General features: G+C 41.1%; 1 protein-coding gene and 1 long non-coding RNA gene across 6 annotated transcripts in view; both read left to right on the top strand.

The window, feature by feature from the left end:
• exoc6 (exocyst complex component 6) overlaps positions 1–25142 on the top strand; it is a 38249-nt gene extending 13107 nt beyond the window's left edge. For 2 of the 5 annotated variants that reach the window (XM_052071070.1, XM_052071072.1), the window contains exons 6-24: positions 1000–1053; positions 2231–2381; positions 2460–2615; positions 3553–3621; positions 3772–3855; positions 4334–4380; positions 4547–4667; positions 7360–7431; positions 7522–7619; positions 7962–8067; positions 8381–8490; positions 8647–8758; positions 9349–9483; positions 9685–9864; positions 10544–10573; positions 13421–13562; positions 14098–14171; positions 22991–23103; positions 24052–25142. In XM_052071070.1, coding sequence (XP_051927030.1) covers positions 1000–1053; positions 2231–2381; positions 2460–2615; positions 3553–3621; positions 3772–3855; positions 4334–4380; positions 4547–4667; positions 7360–7431; positions 7522–7619; positions 7962–8067; positions 8381–8490; positions 8647–8758; positions 9349–9483; positions 9685–9864; positions 10544–10573; positions 13421–13562; positions 14098–14171; positions 22991–23103; positions 24052–24178 — 1981 coding nt within the window. In that variant the 3' untranslated portion in view covers positions 24179–25142. Of the gene's footprint in view, positions 1–999; positions 1054–2230; positions 2382–2459; positions 2616–3552; positions 3622–3771; positions 3856–4333; positions 4381–4546; positions 4668–7359; positions 7432–7521; positions 7620–7961; positions 8068–8380; positions 8491–8646; positions 8759–9348; positions 9484–9684; positions 9865–10543; positions 10574–13420; positions 13563–14097; positions 14172–22990; positions 23104–23620; positions 23864–24051 lie in introns of those variants that run through there. The other 3 variants (XM_052071071.1, XM_052071074.1, XM_052071073.1) reach the window with 2 other exon arrangements.
• On the top strand, positions 16051–22140 carry LOC127604327 (uncharacterized). The gene is made up of 4 exons (XR_007963258.1): positions 16051–18185; positions 20131–20899; positions 20940–21135; positions 21185–22140. It is a non-coding gene; the product is annotated as an uncharacterized LOC127604327 (long non-coding RNA).
• Positions 25143–25379: the final 237 nt, after the last annotated feature.

The raw sequence follows: 25379 nt of genomic DNA, 5'->3' as shown, positions 1-25379 counted from the left end.
ACACACACACACACACACTTGCCCACAACTCCTCACAAGGCCAACCATGAGACAGTGTGTTGGCCGAAATGAGTTTTCTCCGCAGAGTGTCCGGGCTCTCCCTTAGAGATAAGGTGAGAAGCTCGGTCATCCGGGAGGGGCTCAGAGTCGAGCCGCTTCTCCTCCACATCGAGAGGAGCCAGATGAGGTGGCTTGGGCATCTGATTCGGATGCCTCCTGAGCGCCTCCCTGGTGAGGTGTTCCGGGCATGTCCCACCGGGAGGAGACCCCGGGGAAGACCCAGGACACGCTGGAGAGACTATGTCACCCAGCTGGCCTGGGAACGTCTCGGGATCCCCCGGGGAGAGCTGGAGGAAGTAGCTAGGGAGAGGGAAGTCTGGGCTTCCCTGCTAAAGCTGTTGCCCCCGCGACCCGGTGGTAGATGATGGATGGATGGATGGATGGATGGAAATGGTTCATGTATTATTATTATTATTATTATTATTATTATTATCTGTTGAAGTTATTCAAAAGTGAAATAGTGTTGCCGCTGTTGCAATTACCGGTAAAAGAAAGTGGATCGACATGAGTCTACTTTTACAAAGAGCCACAAATGATTTTTTTTTTTGATGACATTGTTTCCTTGTTTGCTGTTTGGTTTTGTACCTCAACAGTTTTCAGTCATCCAACTGACTTTTTTTTTCTGTCTTGGAAATTTTAGCGAAAGGTTTTGAAAAAGTCGTGGAACGCTCATGCTAAAAAAAAAGTGCCCGTACCCTGTCCTTGCAAACATGCAACTACGCATCAGAGGTGCATCGAACAATAGTAACACTCTGTTTATGCATAGGTCGCCTCATTATCGAATGTAACGTAACAAAGGTACAAGCTGCGGGGTGTTTACATCTAATTTTCATTGCAATTTTTTTAAAACCTTGTTTTCATAATTTGTTTTCTACTGCAATTGTGGAAGAGAATTCAACCGTAATTTTCCTCTTTGCTATTTCCAAATCATGTCCTTAGATACTACGCTGCCCTGAAAACTATGGAACAACTGGAGAAGGTCTTCATCCCTCGGTAAGAAATTCACTATATCTCTATGGCCCTTGCAAGAATGCTCCACTTAAATTGTCTGGAAACAGTGATGCTGCAAAGGTTCTTTGACGTACCGTATTAAAATACTGAAATGTTCTCAAAAATATTTCACTTAAAACTTCAACTCTTCCCTCAAAACCCACCTCCTGAAATGCGTTTTTTTTTTCAACATTCTGTAATGTCCTTGTTTGTCTTTATTCGTTCTATGTTGGGTCTCTTTATTTTCGAAAGGGTCTTTGAGTGTCCAAAAAAAGCACCATATAAATTGAATGGCTTATTATTTTCAAAACCCATGCACTGCCCAATCGCAACGTCGCCAACGTCAATGAGCTGTAGAACGGCAGTTGAAGCACGCATGGTTTTGTAATAATAGTTTACCAATCACTGAAGTGGCTTGGAATTAACATTAGCATTTAGCTTAGTTGCGCTGAGCCCAGATTAAAGCCTTCAATTACCGCACAGTTTTCCTTATTTTCTTTCATTAGGAGGAAATTTTGTTTTTATGCATAATATTATTTAAAATAATTGATCGATAACTTGGTTGCCAAAAAAACAACATGTGCACAATATGGTTAATACACACCCTATGGTCCCCAAAAAATCCAGGAAAGTTGGTACCCAGGATGATGACAATAAATTCTATAGGTGATTAGAACTGATTGAATCGCTTTTATACAGCATTTCTAAAAGTATAGCAACCCAATATACCTTGGAGCCCATGAGTGACGGTGGCGCACCGTCCTGCTTGAGGCTGGTACCTACATTACCAGTGAGTACATATTTTACATGAGAAAAATAACACAGCACAGACCGAGACACAAAAATGTCACAAAAAAGTGGATACACTTGTTAATCAATACATCTTTTACCATCTAGTGGACGAGCCTTTTTAAATTTTTGTCACCAGTGCAGTTATTTGTATTTTGTCAGTCATTGTGAGCAAATACTATTTTCACTGTCAAACATGGAATCTAAAGCCAAGCTCAAGCCTGTCAAGTCTGGCATGCATTTTGAAGCTTATATCTTTTCAATTTACAATCCTTGGTATCGTAGATATTGCCATGGCCATGATCTATAATTGTTCTCTTGATTTGGAGAAGCTCAAATGCACTACACACATGTATTTTTTTCAAGTAGTAGTTGTAACTGTCTCACGCAGAGTAAGCCACTATAGGTTCTGTCAAATCATGGCTGAAAACCTGCCCAGATTGAGGGAAGAGATCAAGGAGATCTCTATGTCTGACCTAAAGGACTTCCTGGAGAGCATAAGAAAACACTCGGACAAAGTTGGAGAGACTGCCATGAGACAGGTTATTGGATTTGTCTTCTCAAATCATAATCCCCAAATCTGTGTTTGTCGCTGACATGATATATATTTGTCCCTTCAGGCACAGCAACACAGAACCTTTAACAGTGCAGTGGCGAAGCAGGCCAGTGCTAGTCACTACACTACGCCTTTGTACTCTCTCAATGGCCAAACACACACGCACAACAGTCTCATGATGGACGATGACGCAGAATATGAGGATGATGGTGATGAGGAGGTAATGAAACCGTGTGCAGCAACGACAAATGAAGTATAGAATGGGTCATTATCTATTGATTACAATCCTGATTCAGTGCCAAGTAAACCTTTTTTTACATTTATATTAATAACATAAATTCTAATCAATTTGTTAGTGCTGATAGCAAGTATCAGTATCAGTCCGATACTACCTTATTTCAAGGTGTCGGGTACTTATGAAGGATGCCAATACCAGTCATCAACACTTAAGACAAAAACAAACAGATAACACTCTATCATTTTTTAAGTCCCACTTGCCACCCGTTGGTGCCACACTGCAGCTATTTGACAAATCATCATCTTCATCATGTCCAACAAGATGGGTCTTTGTTCTCACACGTGTCATTTTGTTCATAGAAGTTTTAGGTATCATAGATATTGTTGGTATCGGTGAGTTCTCAAGAGTGAATACTCGTACTGCTATCGGTCTGAAGAAAAAAAGTGCTTTTGAACGTTCCTAAATGTTCATTTTAATGTTCTGAACAAGGGTAATTTTTCAACTGTTTTTATAGATGATGTGAATGGCGATATTGTGGGATTAAAATTGCCACAATATCGTCATGTCACGATATTAAAAGCGCCACAACTGTTAAATAGGTCAGGTTAGTTTCCGTGTTTGTAGTCCAAGCAACCTCTACTAGTAAGTTTATTAGTTCAGTTTAATTTGAATTAGGTACGTTTTGGCCACCTACGTTATGACCCATGCAAATCACCAGATGAAGGGGAACGTAACGCGTTGGAGTTACTCCACAACTTCCCCACAATATCGGGATAATTATCCTATCTTCAGGCTAATGTCATGTTAATATTGTTTCGTGACGGTTGGTTACCGTATCGTTATTATGTACGTGCTTTTATCACAATGCTGTTGAATTAAGAGAATAACAAACATTTTAATTGTGTTTTTATCTTAACAGATTCTTACAGCTCAGGATCTTGTGGATTTCTCACCTGTCTACAGGTGTTTACACATTTACGCTGTGCTGGTACGTTACCAAGAGCAAATTCCATTTAACTGTGATGTTGTAGTGCGAAATAATTACGTTTTTGTTTCCCATGAAGACGTAAAAGTTATATTTGCCTTTGATCATTTTTGGACAAGATATGACAATCCTTAACAATGTATGTGTCTGCAGGGAGACAGAGAAACGTTTGAGAATTACTACAGGAAACAGAGGAAAAAACAGGCCAGGCTAGTTCTGCAGCCACAGGCTAACATGGTGAGTAACACTTGCATGTCAAAGTCGATGGTTTGCGATACTGCAAGATTTGGTATTGAACCTAGACCAAGTAAATATCGCCATATATCGACCCGACCAGTAATCTTCCGGGGGGCCTTTCTGTGTGGAGTTTGCATGTTCTCCCCGTGCCAATGTGGGTTTTCTGCGGGTACTCCGGTTTCCTCCCACATTCCAAAAACATGCATGGCGGCACACTGATTGAACACTCCAAATTGTCCCTAGGTGGTTGTCGTTTCTGTGTGCCCTGCGATTGGCTGGCAACCGGTTCAGGGTGCCCCCCCCCGCCCCAACTGCCCCGGAGACAGTTGGGATAGCCTCTAGCACGCCCCGTATTCTGTATTTTCTCTCTCTCTCTCTCTCTCTCTCTCTCTCTCAATACACACACACACACACCGTATATAATTTCCTTGATACTAATTTCTAAATGTGTATCAACCTAACGTTTCTCTCTTTCTAGCATGAAACAGTGGAGGGCTACAGAAGATACTTCAATCAGATTGTAGGGTAAGATGTCCCACTTGGAAATGTCCCCTTGGAAATTACAACATGTTTTGTATGTTTCATGTTTCATTTTCTGTTAAACCTCAAAATGTATGATCAGATGCCATGTTGATCATATTAAAAAAAATTGGAAGGACATTTCAGGACTTTAATTTGTATGCATTATCAGGTTCTTTGTTGTGGAGGACCATATCCTCCATGCCACTCAAGGGTTGGTGACCAAAGCTTTCACTGATGAACTGTGGAATATGGCCTTGGCCAAGATCATCGCTGTGCTCCGCACACACTCGGTAGGCTACCACACATACCAGCATGAACACATTCAGGACACGCACATGCCTGCACACACACAAACACACGCTAGCAGGGAGTTGTGCTGGACGTTATGGAAAAAAGATCTTCGATCACGATTTCGGCCATTTTATATCACGCTGGGTGGCCGGGTGGTCGACTGGTTAGTGCGTCGGCCTCACAGTGCAGAGGTGTAGGGTCGATTCCGGCTCTGGGCTTCCTGTGTGGAGTTTGCATGTTCTCCCCGTGCCAACGTGGGTTTTCTGCGGGTACTCCGGTTTCCTCCCACATTCCAAAAGCATGCATGGCAGGTTAATGCAACACTCTAAATTGTCCCGAGGTGTGTGTGTGTGTGAACGTGGAGGGTTCTTCGTCTATGTGTGCCCTGCGATTGGCTGGTAACTAGTTCAGAGTGTCCCCCGCCGACAACCTAAAGATGGCTGGGATGGATGGATGGATCACGATAATGATATACCACAATATATTTTCTTTTGGTCCATTAAAAAAATTATTATTAAAATAATAAAAAGATGAGCTTTACTCTAATGTACCAACCCAATTCCAATGAACTTGGGAGGTTGTGTTGAACCTCAATAAAAACAGAATACAATGATCTGCAAATTATGCTCAACCTACATTTAATCGAATACACGACCAAGACAAAATATTTAATGCGCAAACTGTTAAACTTCCATGTTTCAACAGAAGCGTTTGCTCCCTCTGTTTATTACTCCTCATGATCCTTTCGTCAGAACGATACTTGAAAGAAGTGTCGCTTGTTTGCTGCCATAAATGCTGTGATTATTGACTTAGGAGCACAACCGCAACGTGTTGAGTAAGTCGTAGTAGCCAGCCAGAGCTCGTTTCTAGCTTTTGCAGCATCTCGCCTCGACCTGCAGACTACCCAGCTACTGGTGACATAAGTAATCCGGCGAAGCTTTTTGGGACGATCTCCGCTGTTCAGTTTTGACACGATAGTCGAAAAGTGACATGACCGAATCTTTTCTTTGAGACTTATATCGTCATATTAACCCAGCTGTATCAGGGAGTTGACAATTCCAAGTTAATCGAGATAATAGTCTTCCGTTAATCTGTTTATCATGAAAGAAGCTTCTTTCACTAGCCATTTTCCTGCCACACAAGCCCCCCGCCTAAAAAAAACACACTGAAAGGTCAGCATACCCACAAACCCAATAATGATGTCACTCTCAAGAGAAGGGTTAAAACACAGTCAAAGAGTAGGTCATCGGAGCCTTAATGAGAGACAGATTACAACAATAACAGCAGTTCAAGATGGTATATTCCTGACCATTGAGCTCTAATCACTTGTAAATTACCAGGAGGATTATGCTAACAGGCCAGAAGAATGGGCCACACAGCGTGGGGTGAGTTTGACAAAAGCTCCCGGTCACCCTCCTACTGGCTGCCCTTTTTCTGGAGATAGACCCAGGCAGCTCCACATTTGCAATTATTAAATGGTAAAACCACAAGAAGTATTTCCCTAATCTCGAGATGTAATTTGATCATCGCATTTTATGTGGCGCAAGACTCAGGGAATACATTTTCTATTACTTTTGTGGCTATCACAGTGCATTTTTTAAAATACTTTTGCCTTTTCAATCCACAGGTCGGCTTCGGCTAAGAAAACATTTGTGGGTCTGAGCAAATTAACTACCGTACTCGAACATATTGCAGTACTTGTCCTGCGCTTTACTCCTGTTCACTCCAATCCCCATCTGATTTGTTTTTGTGTCCGGCGTTGCGTCTTGAGTAAATAAAGTGTCATTCAAGTGCTGCTTCATGTCAAATGTCAGGCTTTGTTCGTTGCACTCCTTGATTTACAAACTCCTGTGTTCGACAGGGTCCTTGTATCTGGGTGAAGGAACTCAGTGGTGCTACTTTAAAGCTCGTAAATCACTCTGAACCAGAGGAAAATGGAGGGATTCTGTCCTAACCTTTACTCAATCTTTCATGCGATGTATTTCTTTCCAAGTTTTGGTTTACTTGGTCTCCAGTCGGATTTATATATAGTTTTTAAATGAGATTTGTAGATATAATTGTGTTGGCGGGTGGCACGGTGGGTGATTGGTGAGCACGTCCGCCTCATAGTGCTGAGGTGCAGGGTTTGATTCCCGCTCCAGCCTTTCTTGTATGGCATTTGCATGTTGTCTCCGTGCCTGCGTGGGCTTTCTCCAGGTACTCCGGTTTCCTCCCACATTCCAAAAACATGCATGTTTTCCGTTAATTGGGGACTCCAAATTGTCCTTGGGTGTGAGTGTGAGCACAGATGGTTGTTTGTCTATGTGTGCCCTGCAATTGGCTGGCAAGCAGTTGACTATCCCAGGCTGATTATCCCAAAGTCAGCTGGGATAGGCTGCAGCACGCCCCGCAACCTTTGTGAGGATAAATGGATTGGAAGATGGATGCATGGATGGATATAATTGTATTGGAATTTGATCATAATCGGTTGATGGTAATGATGGTGCCCCGTAATTATTTTAGCAAACGAATTGTTGCCATGTGAAGTAAATAAACATTAAATACATAAATACATACATAAATATCCAAAAATTCCAAATAAAATTGGATTCCACTAAAATGTGTTTGTTTTTCATTGATGCTACATTAATTGCAATCCTTTCATCGTTCAGACAAACATAATGTATTCATCCTTTTTTTCCCCCCCCTCAGTCATACTGTGAGGATCCAGACCTGGTCTTGGAACTGAAGAACCTTATTGTTATATTTGCGGACACACTACAGGTTGTTGTTCTGTTTCTCCTCCTCATTCAAGTGCTTACCTTCATTTTGTGATTAAATTTCTTTTTTTTCTTTGCATGCATCTATATAAAGGGTTTTGGTTTCCTTGTGAATCGGCTATTTGACCTGCTGTTTGAGGTTCGAGATCAGTACAATGAAACTCTACTGAAGAAGTGGGCCCTGGTATTCAGGTGCGTGTTTCAGTGTTTCTATTACCGGCACTTTTTTTTTGTCTCTAAACTCGTTTCCCAAATTTAGTCTCTGCTGTTATGTTTCTAATGTTCATGTGAGGGAAGGGTAAATGTTGGCGATAAATTTGCAAACATTACTGATTCTACGACAATAAAATGACTACGAGTGACTAGTAAATAATTATTTTAAAAAACAATCTGTGATTAATCAGCGAGTATCTGCAAAATTCATGTGAATCGGAGAATATAAAACTACAAGATGTGAAGCAGCTCTATCAAATTTGAAAACAAACGAATGACTTGCATATTACTGGAGAATGGATTAACTGAATACTTCTGCAGGGAGATCTTCGAATTGGACAACTACAGTCCCATCCCAGTGGAAACAGATGACGAATATAACCTGGTGGTCAGTCGCTTCCCATTTCACGATGCAGAGATAGAAAAGGTAAATATAGTTCAATGTCATAATTGTGCTGCATTAAAATATGAAAGTTGATCAAAAGGCTAAGTGCTCAGAAACCTTTCTTACAAAAGCGTGCAATATAGTGTTGTAACTTGACATTAGCTACAGAACTTTGTCTATTTATTTTATCATATCAGCACATTAACCCTTTCAGGGACGGCTGGTCACTACAGTGGACAGCTTAACATGTTATCAGGTTCCATGAAGTTGAAAAGGAAATAGTTTGACATTTCTTATTATTCAATTATATTGTCAAAACTCTATTTTTGTTTTGTTTGTTTTTGTTTGTGAGTAGCAGGATTTTCCGAAGAAGCTGCCAATGTCCCAGTCTGTGCCAACGATATATATGCAAGTAAAGGAGTTCATTTATGCCAGCCTCAAGTTCTCTGAATCGCTTCACCGCAGGTACATGAATTTTAACCAATAACACCAACAATTATTTCTTTCTTACTATGTAGCAAAGCAGACATTCAACTTTTACTTTTGCCATGCATTTTTTTGTCTTTAAACTAATTTTATAACACAACTGTTATGCTTTTTTATTTTTTTATTTTAATTCAGTTCAACAGAGATTGATGACATGCTGCGGAAATCAACCAATCTTTTGCTGACAAGAACACTCAGCAGTTGTCTGCAAAACCTCATCAAGAAGCCGCACATAGGGCTGACCGAGGTACAAACAGAATCAGAATCTGAATCAGATTGATTGGCCAAGTATGCACGAAACACACAAGGAATTTAAGGTTGCTGTTCAGCGCTCCGATATCTTAGATGTGAAAGGAAAACAGTCGGGAAAAGGAGGGAAAAAAAAACATACGAGAAAAAAAAACCTCAGCACATGTAGCGTACATTTAAAAGCACTCGAAAATTCTCCGGACGGAACATGAATACAGCAAAGACTTTGACATTGGCCCTGCAGCTGCAAGGCCAACACCTTATCAGACACAGGCGTGGGGGAGTAAGGAAAGGAAAATAGGGAGATAGGACTCGCCCATCCGTGTGTTCTTTCCATCTGGCGTAGTCCAGTTCGTATTGTCTTTTCGGAAGAAGAAAAAAAATATGGAGGCTATATACAGACAGAGGACAGCACATTAGACAATGTCAGCAAAGCAGAGGAGTAAAGGGGTGCGGGCGGGGTTACGAAGGGGGGCGCAGAGCAAAAAGCATCCGCCAAAACAAAAACAACCCCCCCCCAAAAAAAACGGTGCCAATTTTTCTCTACCTTTGAGTTGTGTGAATGTGACTTTGTCTTCTCTCTAAAAGTTGGTGCAGATCATCATCAATACCACCCACCTCGAGCAGGCCTGCAGGTATCTTGAGGAATTTATAACAAATATCACTAATGTGTCTCCCGAAACGGTGCACACGACAAGACTCTATGGCTTGTCTACTTTCAAGGTAAGGCCTGGTCATCTTTTCACAATAGATATTTGTTATCATAGTGTTTAAATCCCAACTGGACATATATTTTAATTGTACTTTGTTTTCGTCATGGGAGAAATGTCATTTTTGTAATTAATGTTCTTGCATCCATTCCTGCTGTTCCAATCCAAATTGATATCCAAACTTTTTTTTGTTCTTGAAACTTTACATTTCCAGGATGCACGTCATGCTGCAGAAGGAGAAATTTATACCAAACTGAACCAGAAAATTGATGAGTTTATCCAGCTGGCGGATTATGAATGGAGTATGGCTGAGTCTGATGGACGTGCCTCAGGTTATCTCATGGACCTAATCAATTTCCTACGATCCACATTTCAAGTCTTCACACACCTCCCGGTGAGTTGGCTCTACTTTTTACGCTGTGAACATAGCTGTTTTGGCTGCAAAGCCGAGCCATTGAGAAAATTGTGTGGACTCTTTTGGAACACTGCAATTGTGTTGCAAAAGCAATTCCCTTTTTGTTGACAGTACATCGTTTCGCTAAAAAGTCCACCGTTTTTTTTCTTTTCCTTGGGAAAAATATGAATGTCTGAATGTAATGGGGACATTTGGAGTGTCTTATATTGATTTGTCAATATACGCATGGCAAGACCTTCCTGACTTGACAGCTCTTGCATGTCATTGCTAACTTGACCATTTTAGCACATTTTAAAAAAAATCTTAATATAATTGTTGTTGCTTTTGCAATTATATCCTGTTTACTTCCCTTGTACTAAGCCATTTCATCCCAAACATCCAAGTTTCTACCTCGTTCCAGTTGTTTTATTTCCTTTTTTTTTTGGGAATATATACTACTGTTACAGCCACGTCCCCTCAAAAGTATTGTTTTTATACCTAATATTTTCCCACCTGTTTTATTCCTTGAATACTTTAACTTGTCTTCAGCACGCAATAATGCGTTACTTGAAATGTTCCTCCTCCTGTCCATTTATTCTTGCCGCATTTCTTTTCCTGTCCTTTCCTTCCCTTTTTCCACACCCCTTGTCCATGTTGGGTTGGTTTGGGGTCTGCTCAGAATAACAACAATGACCATGCATCAATGTCGGTGAGTATCGCTACCTGGCTGTTTCACTTGTTTAAGGGAGTGATGAAAAGCATGCCTGTATTTGGACAGTGGAAGTGCCACTGCCTGAGAACTGTTTTGGTTTTCCACTGTCTGTTCCAAACTGTCTCAGGACATACTCTCGTGTCTAGCCTTGAAGACTTTTGCTTTTAGATGTGTAGTGTTCAATGACAACAACAAAAAAATGTGGCTTAAATGACAAAAGGCTCCTTTCCATCGTCGAGTTGGATGTTTGCCAGTATGCCAAGCACTACAGCACTTGTAATCTTGCTCAGAGTTCATCTTTTTGCTTTTACTCAAATTAAGGTTTCGATGGTGTCATGCAAAGCATGCCCAAGTTCCAAAATATTGGCCAAAGTATTTGCTCGCCTGTTCGTCAACAAATGCCGCCATGATCTTTATTTGACAGACATGATCCAAGATGTTCCTAACGCATACTACAGAAGTGATATACAGTAGTTGCAAATGTAGCTATGTTGCTGAGTATGAGGGCTTAAGCAGGGGTGGTTCAAATTCATCTTCAATATTATTTAATTATATTCAAAAGAACAACCGTTCACATTCATAATCACACCTACAGACAATTCTGAGTGTTCAATTAATTAATTAACCCAGGAGGATAAGTGGCTCCAATCATGGATGATGGAATTCTTACTATTAAATGTTAACATTAAGTCAAGGTGAATTATGTTGAAATAAGCGTACCTGCCCAGGTTGAGTGTAGGCTTACACATGTGTTCTTTGAATGAACTCTTGAGTTGTAATTGTTGCTTTTTAAACGTGTTACTCTGGGATTTGAAAACGGAATGATTCCCTGATTGAGTAATAACATCCATCCATCCATTTTCCGATCCGCTTTATCCTCACAAGAGTCGCGGGGGTGCTGGAGCCTATCCTAGCTGTCTTCGGGCAGTAGGCGGGGGACACCCTTAACCAGTTGCCAGCCAATTGCAGGGCACACAGAGAGGAACAACCATCCACGCTCACACTCACACCTAGGTACAATTTAGAGTGTTCAATCAGCCTGCCACACATGTTTTTGGAATGTGGGAGGAAACCGGAGCACCCGGAGAAAACCCACGCAGGCCCAGGGAATACATGCAAACTCCACACAGGAAGGCCAGAGCTGGGATCGACCCCACGACCTCTGCACCGTGAGGTCGACGCATTAACCTAAGTTATTTTCAAGAAAATTTTAGTCAAAGGGTATTTCATATGAAAAAGGCAGTAATATAATTATGAATATCTAAGTACATGATTCAAAGTTAAACTAAAAGGTTAAGGCAACCATGCCTCATTTTTCATGGAGAAAACTGAAACATGAGTGAAACTAAGGCTGGTCCCAGAAGTTAAAAATGAGTGCGTTACTTCTTAGACTTATTTACAATAACGATACATAACAATAACCATTAAAATCTCACCCAGGGTGCCACATTGGCAAGGGCCCGCCCTGCTTATAAGAACTGAATGTTAAGTGAAGATTGATCATTCGGAAAACTTTTACCCACTCGCATAGAGTAATTATGTAATGGTGACGTTATATCTCGTCAGTGTTTAGTTGCTTTGTCATTGCTACAGTGTGTATTTGCTCACCTTGGTGAGGATTTCATGTGTGTGTTGCTGAGCGTTACTTATCTTTCGAAAAGTCTCTAGCAGTTGTTGGGCTTGTGGATTTTTTTTTTGTAAGACTTCATGCTGGTGCATGGTGGGACAGATTTGTCGGGCGTTGCTCTTCACGATGACTTTTTCGGCACATATTACAAAAATAATTGGGCCGAATCATTTCCAGGCAGATGGGAAGACTATTCCCTGTTCTCAATTCGAAACAATGCCGTTTTGTTCTGGGCCACTGAGTCACGGACAGAATCCTGCACGCTAAATGTGGACTTTCATCACTTCTATCATTTACTTTGCAGCCAATCAATTGACATGTTCTCTTTTGAAACAGGATTCATACTCGATAATGTGAAATTGCGCATTGTTAAAGAAACAATTATATCAACGACCATAGATATTGCTCATCCCTAATCAATGCCATAGCCACAACTGTATAACATCAAGCACTTAGGCATGCATACTGTTCTAAGATAAGAAGATAAGAAACAACTTTATTGGTCTCACAAAGGAGAAATTCCCAATTTACAGCAGCAAAAATTATGAAAGGGAGAAGTAGAAGAACAGAAAGTATATAAGTAAATATAGAATTGTTTTTAATATAGAAAAACACAATTAAAGAGAAGCTTTTAAAAAAGTTATTTATAAAGCGTAACCTTATGGACTTTATTATGTGTATGTTGGGTGCTTGCCTTTAAGGGGCACGGCCTAGTGAGTGACATTAAGCGCTGGAGTCGGTTAGTCTGCTTGTAAGCGTCTGGGCATGAATTGGCACCTGCAGCTGCTCTTTTGTGAGTGTTCTCCTTTTGTTTGACTGTCTCCGTTCAATAAGCACGTGTCGGCCATTCTTGTTCTCCTTGCTCACATGCAAGGGCACTCCAGGACCTTAACGGCTCCGTTACTGGAGTGTCGGTGTTCCTGCAGCTCGCAAGTAACACAAAGCAACAGCATGGAAAACATGAAGTTGGGATATTTGTAAGTAGGATTGAATGATTTTTTTTGGGGGGGGGGGGGCGATTGAATTGTGATTTTTTTTTTTCTGACAGATATTACGATTTGGATTCAAGTGCTTTTGTGTTTTGTCGCTTTTGTCCACTTTATACATTGTCATACTCCCTCTCCTCCACCACTTATTCCCTCACTGCATTTACAATCCTCTTTTTCTTTGTCATTGCCTCATCTTGTCTCTCCCTTCCTCGATTGCTTTCTCTGCAGGGTAAAGTGGCCCAGACAGCTTGTATGTCAGCATGCAAGCATCTGTCCACATCGCTGATGGAAATGCTGCTGGACACAGAACTGAAACAGATCAGCATGGGCGCCATTCAGCAATTCAACTTAGATGTAATTCAGTGTGAATGTGAGTACAAGAAAATTAATGATGAGACTGTTGTCGCCGATTGGGATTGGTTGCTATTTTGTGAGACAATGAGGGAGAATTATATGACTGTTCTTTAGTACCATGGATTTTCTTATGGCAGATCCTGAAACGATTCATATGGAGATTTAATCTCATCGAGTATACTTTTCACAGACATCTAGCTAGAACTGCGTTAGAGCGGAGAATGTCCAACAGCAAAATAGCAGGCAAATTCATAAGTGTCTGGACTCTACACCCTTAAACAGAACCAGAAACCGCAAATAAATAAACGTCAGTCAGTAGGAGTGACCTGTAAGCTTAAAAGTATTAACTCATTCACTCCCAAAGACGTTTTTACACGTCTTTTCAGACTTGGTCTAGAATTGGCTGGTACTGAATTAGTTAAAATAAATACAGCATTCTCTCTTTCCCTATCTCTCTATTTTGTGACTGAATTATCAACACAGTTTGTGTTTATGATCTGCTGTGAGTGATATTTTAGTGTATTATGTTCAAAGTGTGTCTTTGTTCTCAGTGTTTGCCAGCTCCGAGCCAGTCCCAGGCTTCCAAGGAGACACACTGCAACTGGCTTTTATCGACTTAAGACAGGTAAGATGGGGCATCACGATAAAGTAGTTGTGAGCATGTCTCTGTCATCATCCTGAGGCTATGTTTCAGAGTATCTGCTAAAGCCTTCCTGTGCGAAGTTTTCATGTTCTCCACACACTTCTCGGGGTACTCAAGCTTCCTCCCACGTTCCAAAAGTATGCTTATTAGGTTCATTGCTGACTAAATTAATCAATTCTGAGTGTGAATGGTTGTGTTCATGAGTGGCAACCAGCCCAGGGTCTCTCACATCTGTTTCGTTCGCAACTGACACATCACTATACCCGGACAGGCCAGGCCTAACCCCTTGGAAGAACTTCTCCTTAATTATTTCCATTTCCCCCTTCTCACTTTTCCGATGAAGTTTACCTCCAGGGCTTTGGGGTTTGCCGTATGAAACCACGGCCGGTGAGTCAGTGCACTGAGCGGACTGACCGGCCTGAGTCATTGGTCCCTTCCAGCTGGCCACAACGTGCCTCCAATACAATCCATGTTTATTTATGTAGTGCCTTCACAACAGCTGCAGCCGTAGCAAAGCGCTTTGCAGAACATTTAACACATTGTCTTTTTTTTCGCGCTACGGCGAGAGTTTTAGTCCACAATACTTACATATTTAACACAGTGTTTCAATAACGTAGGCCAGGCAGGCAGTCATCAGTGTATTTCTTCTCCCGTATGCTATGCTCACATGGCTTATGCCGTCAATCAGGTGTGTCTACTGTCGCAAGTAGAGAGAGCTCTGTATCTGGCATGCTACGCAACGGGCTGACCCCAAACTAAATCAACCACGACAATATCGAGGCATCTATTGTGAATATTGTGACACCCCTAGAAGTCATCATAGCACTTAACTCTTCACTGCTTCTGCCAAAATGTAGATGATTTATTGTGTGGAAATATGGGGCACCATGCATAAAACCAACACTCACCCAATCTTACTTTTTCTTCCGTCCTTCCATTTTCTATTCCGCTGATGCTAACTTAATTGTATCGTGTAAATGAGTCACTTTGGAAATGCTATGTGTGGGACTGTACATCATGTTACAGCCTGGTTTCATTTGATTGGTCGAATGGAATCAAATATCGCTGGTAGTGACATTGGATTGATGAAACATGGGTATGTGACATGTCTCTTGCAAACCAAAATGGATTGTGCAAGCAATAATAAATACCTGGAGATCAAAATGCAAGTCGCTACTGTAATGGAGTGAAAGTATGGTTTCATCTTTGTGAAAATACGAAAGTAGAATTGCAAAGGTACATTGCATATACAATACATCTCTGACAAGTTCAATTTATCCAAAAATATATTGTAGTAAATTTAACAGCACAAATGTAGCTCATTATTTCCGCAGCCCTGATTTCAAGTACCATTATTGATATTGTCCAACCAAGAGAATTTGGTTATATATAGGAGATATGGGACATGCAAAACATTCTTTGCACATTTCGGCAGATGTCTTTGGTTCCAAATCATTTAAATTTAATTGTGCTTTTTAAACGATTTAAGTTCTCATATCTTGTTTCTATTCCAATGGTGTGCCTTTGTATAACCTTCTCAACTTCTCTCTGTCCTTTTTTTCACCTGCTCAAGAAAACAACTACTCCCCATTTTACGGACATGAGCTCTCCAACTTGCTTTTTTTGTAAACAGCAGTGGTATGTAAAGTGTTGCTGGGTCTCATTAACTTCAGTCTAAGTTGACCTGTTAATCTGAGCCTGAGGTGCAGGCTTGGCTGTTCATTCAGTTCAGGTCACAACCTTTCTGAGCCAATGTTCTCTGCATGTACTGTAGTTGATGTTGCATTATTGTTTTTCTGATGAACTTTGAGTTAGAATAGAAAAGTAACCACTCACAGCGGTTATGTAATGCTGTGTAAACTTGTTTCTTTTTGGCCCACTTGTCAATTAATTGAGAACATTGCGGCATGGTGATCGACTGGTTAGCATGTCCACCTCACAGTGCAGAGGTCCGGGGTTTGATTCCCGGCTCTGGCCATCCCGTGTGGAGTTTACTTGTTCTCTCCGTGCCTGTGTGGGCTTTCTCCGGGTACCCTGGTTTCCTTCCTTCCTTTTTGCCTCAGCGCCCGCAGAAGCTGCTTTCCGCTTTGTCAGCCGGTACTTTTCAGCTTCCTCTGGAGTCCTAAGGGCCAAAAAGGCCCACAGGTGGTGAGCCCATGACCAGGGGGACCCACGTGGCCTTTTCAGCCCCATGTGCTCTGGCCCGGCCACCAGGTGCTTGCCAGCGAGCCTCACCACCAGGCCTGGCTCCAGAGGGGGTCCCCACTGACCCGTGTCGAGGCAAGGGAAAATGTGATCCAAATTTCCCAAACATCCTAAGGATTGTCTCTCAGCTGTGCTTCTTCTCGTCCCTCACCGTAGCTCCTCGGATCATTGGGACATGCAAACCCTTCCACCACGGTAAGGTGACCTCAGTCAGAAAAGTTTGTAATTAAAATCCCAAATTACTCCTAGTGAAGAGTGAAGAAAATAATGAGGCTAGAAAATGACAGACTGATCATTGCAGCATCTGCGGTGATGCGGACTTTGCATCTATCTGTCAAAGTCAAAAAGTTCAGCTATAAAGTTACTGGCTAAGTTGCAATCCCGCTTTCACATGAGCTGTGGGTTGTACAATCATAAGCAACCAAAAGGGTTTCCGGGCTTTCCCTTAGTGGTAATGTGGAAGAACCACTGTTCCTCTCCATCGAGAGGAGCAAGATACTGTAGGTGGCTTGGACATCTGGGTTAGCATGTCTCCTGGAAACCTCCCTGGTGACATGGTCCAGCCATGTCTCACCTAGGTGGAGGAACCAGGGACCACCCAAAACCCACCAGAGAAGCCCTCTACTAGCTAATGGTTACATGTCATTGTGACCCCAGAAACGCTGGACAAAATGGCTTGAGACAAGGAAACTGGGCTTTTTGTCTCTTGCCCCTGCAACCTGACCCGGATAACCAGAAGAAAATTGATGGACTGATAGATGAGTGTGTGTTCACCCTTTTATACACCTTGCTTGCTTGACATGTTAATCCTAGCCTCAGGCGAAGGGATTTTGGAGCCGTCCTCTGACTAAGGTTATACTAAGGCCATCCATTTACTTTCTTCTCTCATACTTCTGCTGATATTCTGAGGAAATGTTTTTCTTTGGAGGGATGTCTTTAATAGTTGAATTTGCAATATGGTCAAACGTGCTTCACTAGTTATGGCTGAGGCCTGCTCCTAATTTGTAATTGTAGAAAGTTTCTCCAAGAAGGCAATAAGAAGTTGTGTTTTGGTTTGTTGTTTGATTTGTTTTGATTACACAAAAACAATCAATCAAGTTGAACTTGGAAAGAACAATTTCAAGGACAACTGCATTGACAATTTCTCTTTACTTGAAATATGCGATTGAGAAACCTTGTCGCACTCATTATCATGAATGGCAAACAGTCCTGTGTTCCGATATTGGTTTCGTTAAGGTGTCGTCTTTTGACATATTTCAGTTTCTGAGCATATGTCAGCGCTTATACCTGATTGTCTCCTAGATGTCCTGTTTTTTTAACCTTCTTCTGCTGCATTGTAAAGCTTAAAAAAAAAAACATCATTTATGAACTCACACTTAAATTCCACGCCTGATGTGGTGGCAATTATGCAAAGGAAATTACTGTATGTTCCTTGGAGGGGAGTTTTCCAGTATTCCAGTCTTGTTATTGTCACAATATTGGATCTTGAGCCAGAGAGATGAGTAACATTTTCTTGTTAAGTTTAATTTCTGGATCAGTGGTGATACAAGACTTGGCTCATCTTCGATATCTCATTCTGATTCAAAATTTTTCCTCAATTGTTTATACATATGTGATCTATTCTGATCTAGCGTTTACATGCTTCACTAGAATGAATCAGAACAGCCGTTTAACAGCCACGTTGCACATGCTGAGCCAATGTAAACATCACGATTTGTCAAGATGGACATCAGGTCTACTGTCTTCGTTATTAAGTATTGTTGTGCGTGTGTGTATATATGTACATATACAGTATACATATATTAGAGCTGTCAGTTTAGCGCGTTTTTATTGGCATTAATTTAAATGAATTTTAACGGGATAAAATTTTTTCTCGCGAGATTAACAGGGCTCACGGCACAAGCGGATGTTGCGTTGCTCTATAAATACACCAGAACAAAACAACAAGCGCGCTTCAGAAGTCCACGCCCATGTCTGTTTTGCCAGCCACGGCAGCACAGACACCGAAAACGGATACTTAAAGAGTTTATGAATGGAAAGTTTACTTTTAAAAAGTTGCCCGATAGCTCCACTGACAAGACCAAAGTTATCTGTATCGTACAGGTATACGATGTATGCCACTGACACGATTGTTACTTGTTTGGAACTATTTTGTGTGGAAGGTTACAGTGTTCTGCGTCCATATAAATAGAGCGGGTGGAGCTTCTCTGTTTGTCTGACAGTGGTAGCGGCCTAGCGAAAATAAAACGTCTCCAGTGTTGTCATCGAACCAAGTGTAGTCATTCGAAATGAGGTCTACACAAAAACTGTAGAGAGACTTCCGCACAAGAAGGACCAACACAATCAACATAGCCTGAATGTGTTAGGGGGAGTGACCCCCGCCCCTTTCAGCATGGTTTGCCCCAGCAGCACGGGGTAAGTGCGTGCGCTTTTTTGTACGGCGGGCAGTTTTCAATACAGCGGCACATAATGAACACTGGTGTCCGGTGTCTCGTTATTTTTCAACAAACATACAGAAACAGACTGCTGTGTTCAAAGTAAACTTGAGAAAACAAAAGTATGCAACCATGGTTTAAATCTACTATAGGCTGAGTACTAGTTTACCTTAGATGTGCACTTTACTGTTCACTTTTTTGTGTTATATTGCTCTGTTTTGATTTTTATAAAAAAGCTGTTAAAGCAGCTGTTGTGTGACAAAATATTGTTTTCACTGTTGTTGATGGACAGTAATATTGTGTGAGAGATTATGTGTGAATAACTGCTCCAAGTAAAAAATGTTCATGTAAAATTGAAAATCGAAATTATTTCAGTAAATATTTGCATTTGGCACATAAAAAACTGATTCATGATTCCATGTTGATGAGAGCATTAAAATGGGGGAAAAATAGGACAAAAAATGTAAAAGGAAATTCAGAAACGATAAAAAATGTATGAGTAATCACGATTAATTTTTTTGTCCATTTGAGTTAATTATGACAGTTGCATTTTTAATTAGATTAAATATTTTAATCGTTTGACAGCTCTAATATATATATAATATATATATATATATATATATATATATATATATATATATATATATATATATATATGCTCCACTTTGTATACAGCGATACAATGATGGCTCTCATTGTGCAGGCCAGCTTCTGGTTTTAGTAAGCCATTTTCAAGTGCGTAAACGTAGATGCCACAGGACATTAGTACGTCAAGACAGGATGCCCAGATCGGACACACTATTCTGACTGAACCGTATACAACACCTCGGATTGGCAAAAGTTACCGTACCACATCAGTGAATCCGAACGAAAATTAACTTCGTATCCAGTCTGTTTATAGATTAGTAAAGCTTGTCGAGATCAAAGGTGCATTTGCAGTTTTGAAAGTGCAAGCAAGACTTGTATCTGGCTTTACTTCACCCACCGCTCCCCACATCTCTCACCGAAGCACCACCTCACTAACGTGCAGGAACATGCTGCTCTTGGCCACGTCTGCTACATTGCTAGTATGAAATACTCATAATGTTCAAGTGTTGCAAAACACCAAAGGTTTGATGTACATTTTATGTATACGGTAATTAGAAACCGAAGCTGCTGGGTGTCCTTGGGTGGCTGTCTTATGTGACTGCATGCAGGGCAAATGATTGGCACGCCCCTCAGTTACGCCTCGTGTCTTTTCTGGTCCTCGATATTCATCCCTTTCTTTTTGGTGTTTTTACCGTCTAGCTCTTTCAATCTAGCGATCACCTGACACCGACAAGCACCATTTTGTGAACTCAGGCCAGAAAATGTGTAACTATTTCTGCCTGTAGCACGGCCATGTGAACTCACCTGAGCTGTACTCCTCGGGTAAAAATAAAAAAAATAGTGAATTCAGTCCTTCGTTAAGCTTTATCCAGCTTTTACAACCTTTTAAGTCAAGAGGTAGCTTTACAATTTGGAATGTTGGTGACCGCAGGAGTAGTTCTTCAGAATGTATACAAATCCAATGCCCTCCAGTGACAGCTCGTGCCTACGAAAAACCTCTCGATCTCACTCAAAAAAAGCTCAAGTGTTTATGACTTCATGACTCAGCTTGCCCAACAGAAATCCCTCAAAATAACTCTGAATTCAGTGCGTTTGAGGCTATTTGGCGGATAACTCGACAGAGAAGCAGGGTATCAGTGGCTGGGTTCAGGGCCTCTGTTGAGAAGTAGTTTTTCATATGACACACATATTACTGTGCAACGTAAGAAGTAATCCTATATTGAATATGTTGTGTTTGGTAATGCTCATCAACATGGAAGTTTGTAGGAGGTCTGATATGTTTTTGAGACATGCCGTAATATGGAATACATCATGTATAATTGCAGCAACAGTATTTATTTTGATATGTGTATTTACAAGGCATGCAGATCAGATCACTGACTTCAATGAACCCAACATGGTATATACTGCGTGCTACATTGTGGCCACAAGCTTCGCTATTTCACCCTCAGGTACCATATTTTTAATAGTATATTAATTAATGTAATTTTATTTAATAGTATTTATAAGTATAAGGCGTAAGTCATCAAAATATTCTCCAAAATGGACGGTGCACCTAATAATACGTGCTGCCTTATGTGTGCACAGAGTTCTTCCAAAATCTTTGAATGTTGTTGCGTGACTTTGAAGAGCGCTCCGCTTGAACGACTGATGTTGTGCCGATATTGAGGAAAGGCGGATGTCACTGAGGACAGAATGCGAACGTTAAAGGGGGAAGGGTGCCCGTGAAAGAGGATGCGAAGGGCACGCTGCCCAGTACGCATATAGTGCCTTATGTGGTTTGGGCAATACAGGTATTCATCTTCACGTATTTTTGTGCAAGTGGGATTAAAAGTTTCATTTATGGTACAGACGAATAAAGTTTTATGTTTTGAAAACAAAACATATTCACAAAAGCACAATTGTGAAAATGAAACCTAAATTTGTCATTTTGATCTATTTTAACGGATCAGCCACACAAATGAAAAGATTTTGAGATCCGTACCTCTGTTTATTTTCACGGGCTGAAGGTTCTTCCAGGAACTAATTTCCATTCGAGAGACAATCATATCTTTTAACCATGAATACTGTTCCAAGTCAAACAGCCGCTTTTGATTCACATGCTTGGTGGTGATCTGTTTGATCTCTACAAACAGACCAGTTATGGTTGCCTGCTGAGTCACCATTCCAGTGTTCATCCTGTCCACTAACAGTTTAAAATTCTCCAGCTCCTTCGGAACTTGTTTCAGAGTCATGGTAGTCAACACTGGCCTGTTGCATATACAGTACTGTATAGTGTGAATATGAATGGGCTAGCAAGATAAAGCTGCCACGCCCTGGCTAATAGCTAGCTAAAAATAGCCCGTTTTAGTCAAGCCAGACACATCCTCCCTGGGGGACAAGAGCCAGTCGACGCACTCCAAAAGACCTGAAAACCAAATTTAGACGACTTCAGTGTCCGCAGCCTCGGTAGCCCATCGTTTGCAGATTTACCGCTAAGTTAGTCGCTTCACACAAAAAATGCAGCCTCCTCTGCTAACTGGCTTTTGACTCATCATTAAGCTTCAGGTGAGATTAATAGCATTATTGTCGAGCTCCACTTAGTCAGCGGAATAATCGTATTATCCCTAAGCTGCTCTTTCACTGCCCTTTCAACGTGAACTAAACACCCAGCTGTTTCACCCTATGACATTAGCATACACTGTGTGTGGGTGTACAAGGGGAGGGGGTGAAGTCCATCAGGTTAACCTGGGGTCATTTGGGGGGTGTGAGGGGTCCCTCCTAGTTCCCACTTTTCTGTCAAAATCGTTACCTCTCTGAGCTCCTCCGCCCCGATGCACCTGCCTCAGATCTGCGGACCAGACACAATTACAGGTACCAAACACTAAGCGGATGCTCACAGGGGATCAAGCCTTTTCCATTGCTGGTCTCTTTGGAATGACCTCCCACTGAACGATCAGCAAGCCTTCAGGAAATGACCAACAAGGAAAAACCTTCGCACTAAATTAGCTTATCGAAGTATGTTTTTGTTTAAGAGTATCTTAATCAGTGTACTGCAGATCCTGTCCAGCTCCGTTTGTCCAAGATTACTTTCTTTGCACACATTCTTTTCCTGGTTGGTAACCTGAACCAGATTTCCGATGGAGAGTGGCATTGATCCTAATCACACAGCTGCTCCAGTTTTTCTGGAAAACCAACATTAGTGATGTAGTGTACAAGAGCAATTGCCAGCTTTCTAGTTGTGTACCTTGCCTCGGGGCACCTCAGCCATGATAGGGCTGCTTTTTGCCCCCCCTCCTTATGCCTGCGTATGGAATTGAACATGGGCCCCTTTGGGCAAGTTCTGTTCTTAACCAATTCTCCTCACGGATGGATGGATAGAAATTGTCAATTTTGGGGGTTGTACAACTTAAGATTTTGGCTTATATTCTCCTTTGAAGAGCAAAGATAGTCTCTTCTCCACCCTTAACCCAAACTCATCGCAAGCAATTTTCCACTGATTTGTGTTCTCTGGGTCCTTTCGGGAGTCTGTCATTTCAAGTTTTATCCTTTCTGTTTGTTTGTTTGTCTCTGTGTGTTCATGTGGGTTTGCAGCTCCTGGATCTGTTCATGGTGTGGGACTGGTCAACTTATCTCGCAGACTACGGTCAGCCGACCTCCAAGTACCTTAGAGTAAACCCAGCCACAGCCCTGACTTTACTTGAGAAGTGAGTATATCCGACTGCATTTTCTCTGCCATTAGTAGTGCCTTCACTTATGAGATAAATGTGTGTCAGGTTCATCCTTATAACTCATGACAATTATGAAATCAACTTTTCTAATTGAGATGAATGGAAATGCTAATAATTGGTACCAGCGCTGAATGTTTTTTTTCATGGTTTTTAAAAGGACAACAGCTCTGTACTCTAAATTGTAAATATATTTAAAAAAAACTAATTAAAAAGAGAAAACGAACTACAGTGTAGTACATTCATATATCCCTTAAAAGGTATGGACAATTGAGTGCAGTTTCGCAACCTTCTCCAGTTTATTTTCCAAAAACCTGCACCGGCTGCTCTCCGATACACACACACACACTGGTGTGCAAAACTGATTCCTTATTCTTTTGCATGTTTGTCACACTTAATTGTTTCAGATCATCAAACAAATTTAAATATTACTCAACATAACACAAGTAAACACAAAATGCAGTTTTAAATTTTTTAAATTTTTTTATTATTACAGGTAAAACAAAACCCAAACCTACATGGCCCTGTGTGAAAAAATGTTAACCCCCGAGACCCGATAACTGGTAGGGCCACCCTGAGCAGCAACAACTACAATCAAGTGTTTGCGATGACTTGCAATGAGTCTTTCACAGCGCTGTGGGGGAATTTTGGCCCACTCATCTTTGCAGAATTGTTGTTATTGAGCCACATTGGAGGGTTTTCGATCATAAACCACCTTTTTAAGGTCATGCCACAGCATCTCAATAGAATTCAGATCAGGACTTTGACTAGGCCACTCCAAACACAAGGATGAACTTGGCATCGAAATTGTCATTCCAAGTTCTGATTCAAACGTTACTCAATTTGTTGTGTCAATCACACAGCAATAAAGAGCAAATTTGATTGTGGATAATAATTGCTTCTCCCTCTTTCTTCCTCTTTCTCAAGGATGAAGGACACCAGTAAGAAGAATAATATCTTTGCTCAGTTCAGGAAGAACGACAGAGACAAACAGAAGTTGATAGAGACTGTTTTGAAGCAGTTAAGGAGCCTGGTCAATGGCATGTCCTCCTAAGGTCATGTGTCACTCGTACATGTTCTTAAACTGAAACTGCCAAGACTCAGTCAGGCCAACGCTTTCATTCAATGAATGAAGTGACCCACTCCCAGGAATATCCAAGCACATAACTTCCAGGGCCCAATTTATGAAAGGTTTACGTGCCCATACTGTATATGGGCACACAATTGATTGCTCACCCAAACAGATGTGCAAGTTCGTTCATCGACTAATCTAGTGCACCCAGCATTTGATCTGCCAAATATACTGAACTGCCTGCAGCACAGTTCATTTTTGTATATCACTACCATCGGGCCGGAACCTCCTCTGTCACAATTGGGTCAATTTAACCCTTTCATGCACCATTAATGATAACCTGTAACCTGATAACATGATAAGCTGTCCACTGTAGAAACCGCTATCCCTGAAAGGGTTAATTTATTAAAAAAAAAAAATTTTTTGCAAATGATTCACCAATGTGACATGTTGAAAATGGTTTGCTTTCTTTGACGATGTAAATTCATGTTTTGGGATCTATGAGGATTCAGCCCGACGCCAGCCAAAGAGATTCATTTAGCATGCGTCTGTGATTGATTCAAGCTCCGAGCTGAATTGCAATGGCTAATTTGGCGTCTTTGAAGAACAAGTCTGAAAAGCGGGTGTAAACCAGCACGCAAAGCCACGCTGGCGGAGCGCAGCAAAACGCAAGTGCAAAACCTGCTTTAAAGTTGCTCCCGACACACTTCGACACCCCTTGCCAGCGTCGCATGCAATCTGTTCGAGTGAGTGAAAATGCAATCTCATGCCCACTATTTGGGATCTTTGTAAATATGGCCCGTAGAGTGATTTGACACGTTCTACTGTTATGAGACACGAGACGGAGCACTCACTACACGTTGTACAAAATGTGCAGTGAACAAACTCTTAATACTACATACGTAAAACTACAATACTGAATACAGCACCTAAATATAATACAGAACACACAAAAATATGTGACTGATTACCAGGATTAGCAATATTTTCATTGCTATAATAATAATAATATAAACAAGTTTATTTTTTATCTTTTCGAGGCTGCAAGAAAAGTGAAACAAAAAAGTAGTGAGACAATGACAGCAATGAGAGGCAAAGCAACTCAAATTAATGGAAAAAATATGTACATATATCATATCATTTGAAATCCATGGCGAAACCTCTCTCAGATCGTCTATAGGAG

Source organism: Hippocampus zosterae, chromosome 7 (genome assembly GCF_025434085.1).
Source record: "Hippocampus zosterae strain Florida chromosome 7, ASM2543408v3, whole genome shotgun sequence".
NCBI classification, from domain to species: Eukaryota; Metazoa; Chordata; class Actinopteri; order Syngnathiformes; family Syngnathidae; genus Hippocampus; species Hippocampus zosterae.
Note: the sequence above shows the minus strand (reverse complement) of the source record. Positions and strands in the feature narration are given on the sequence as shown.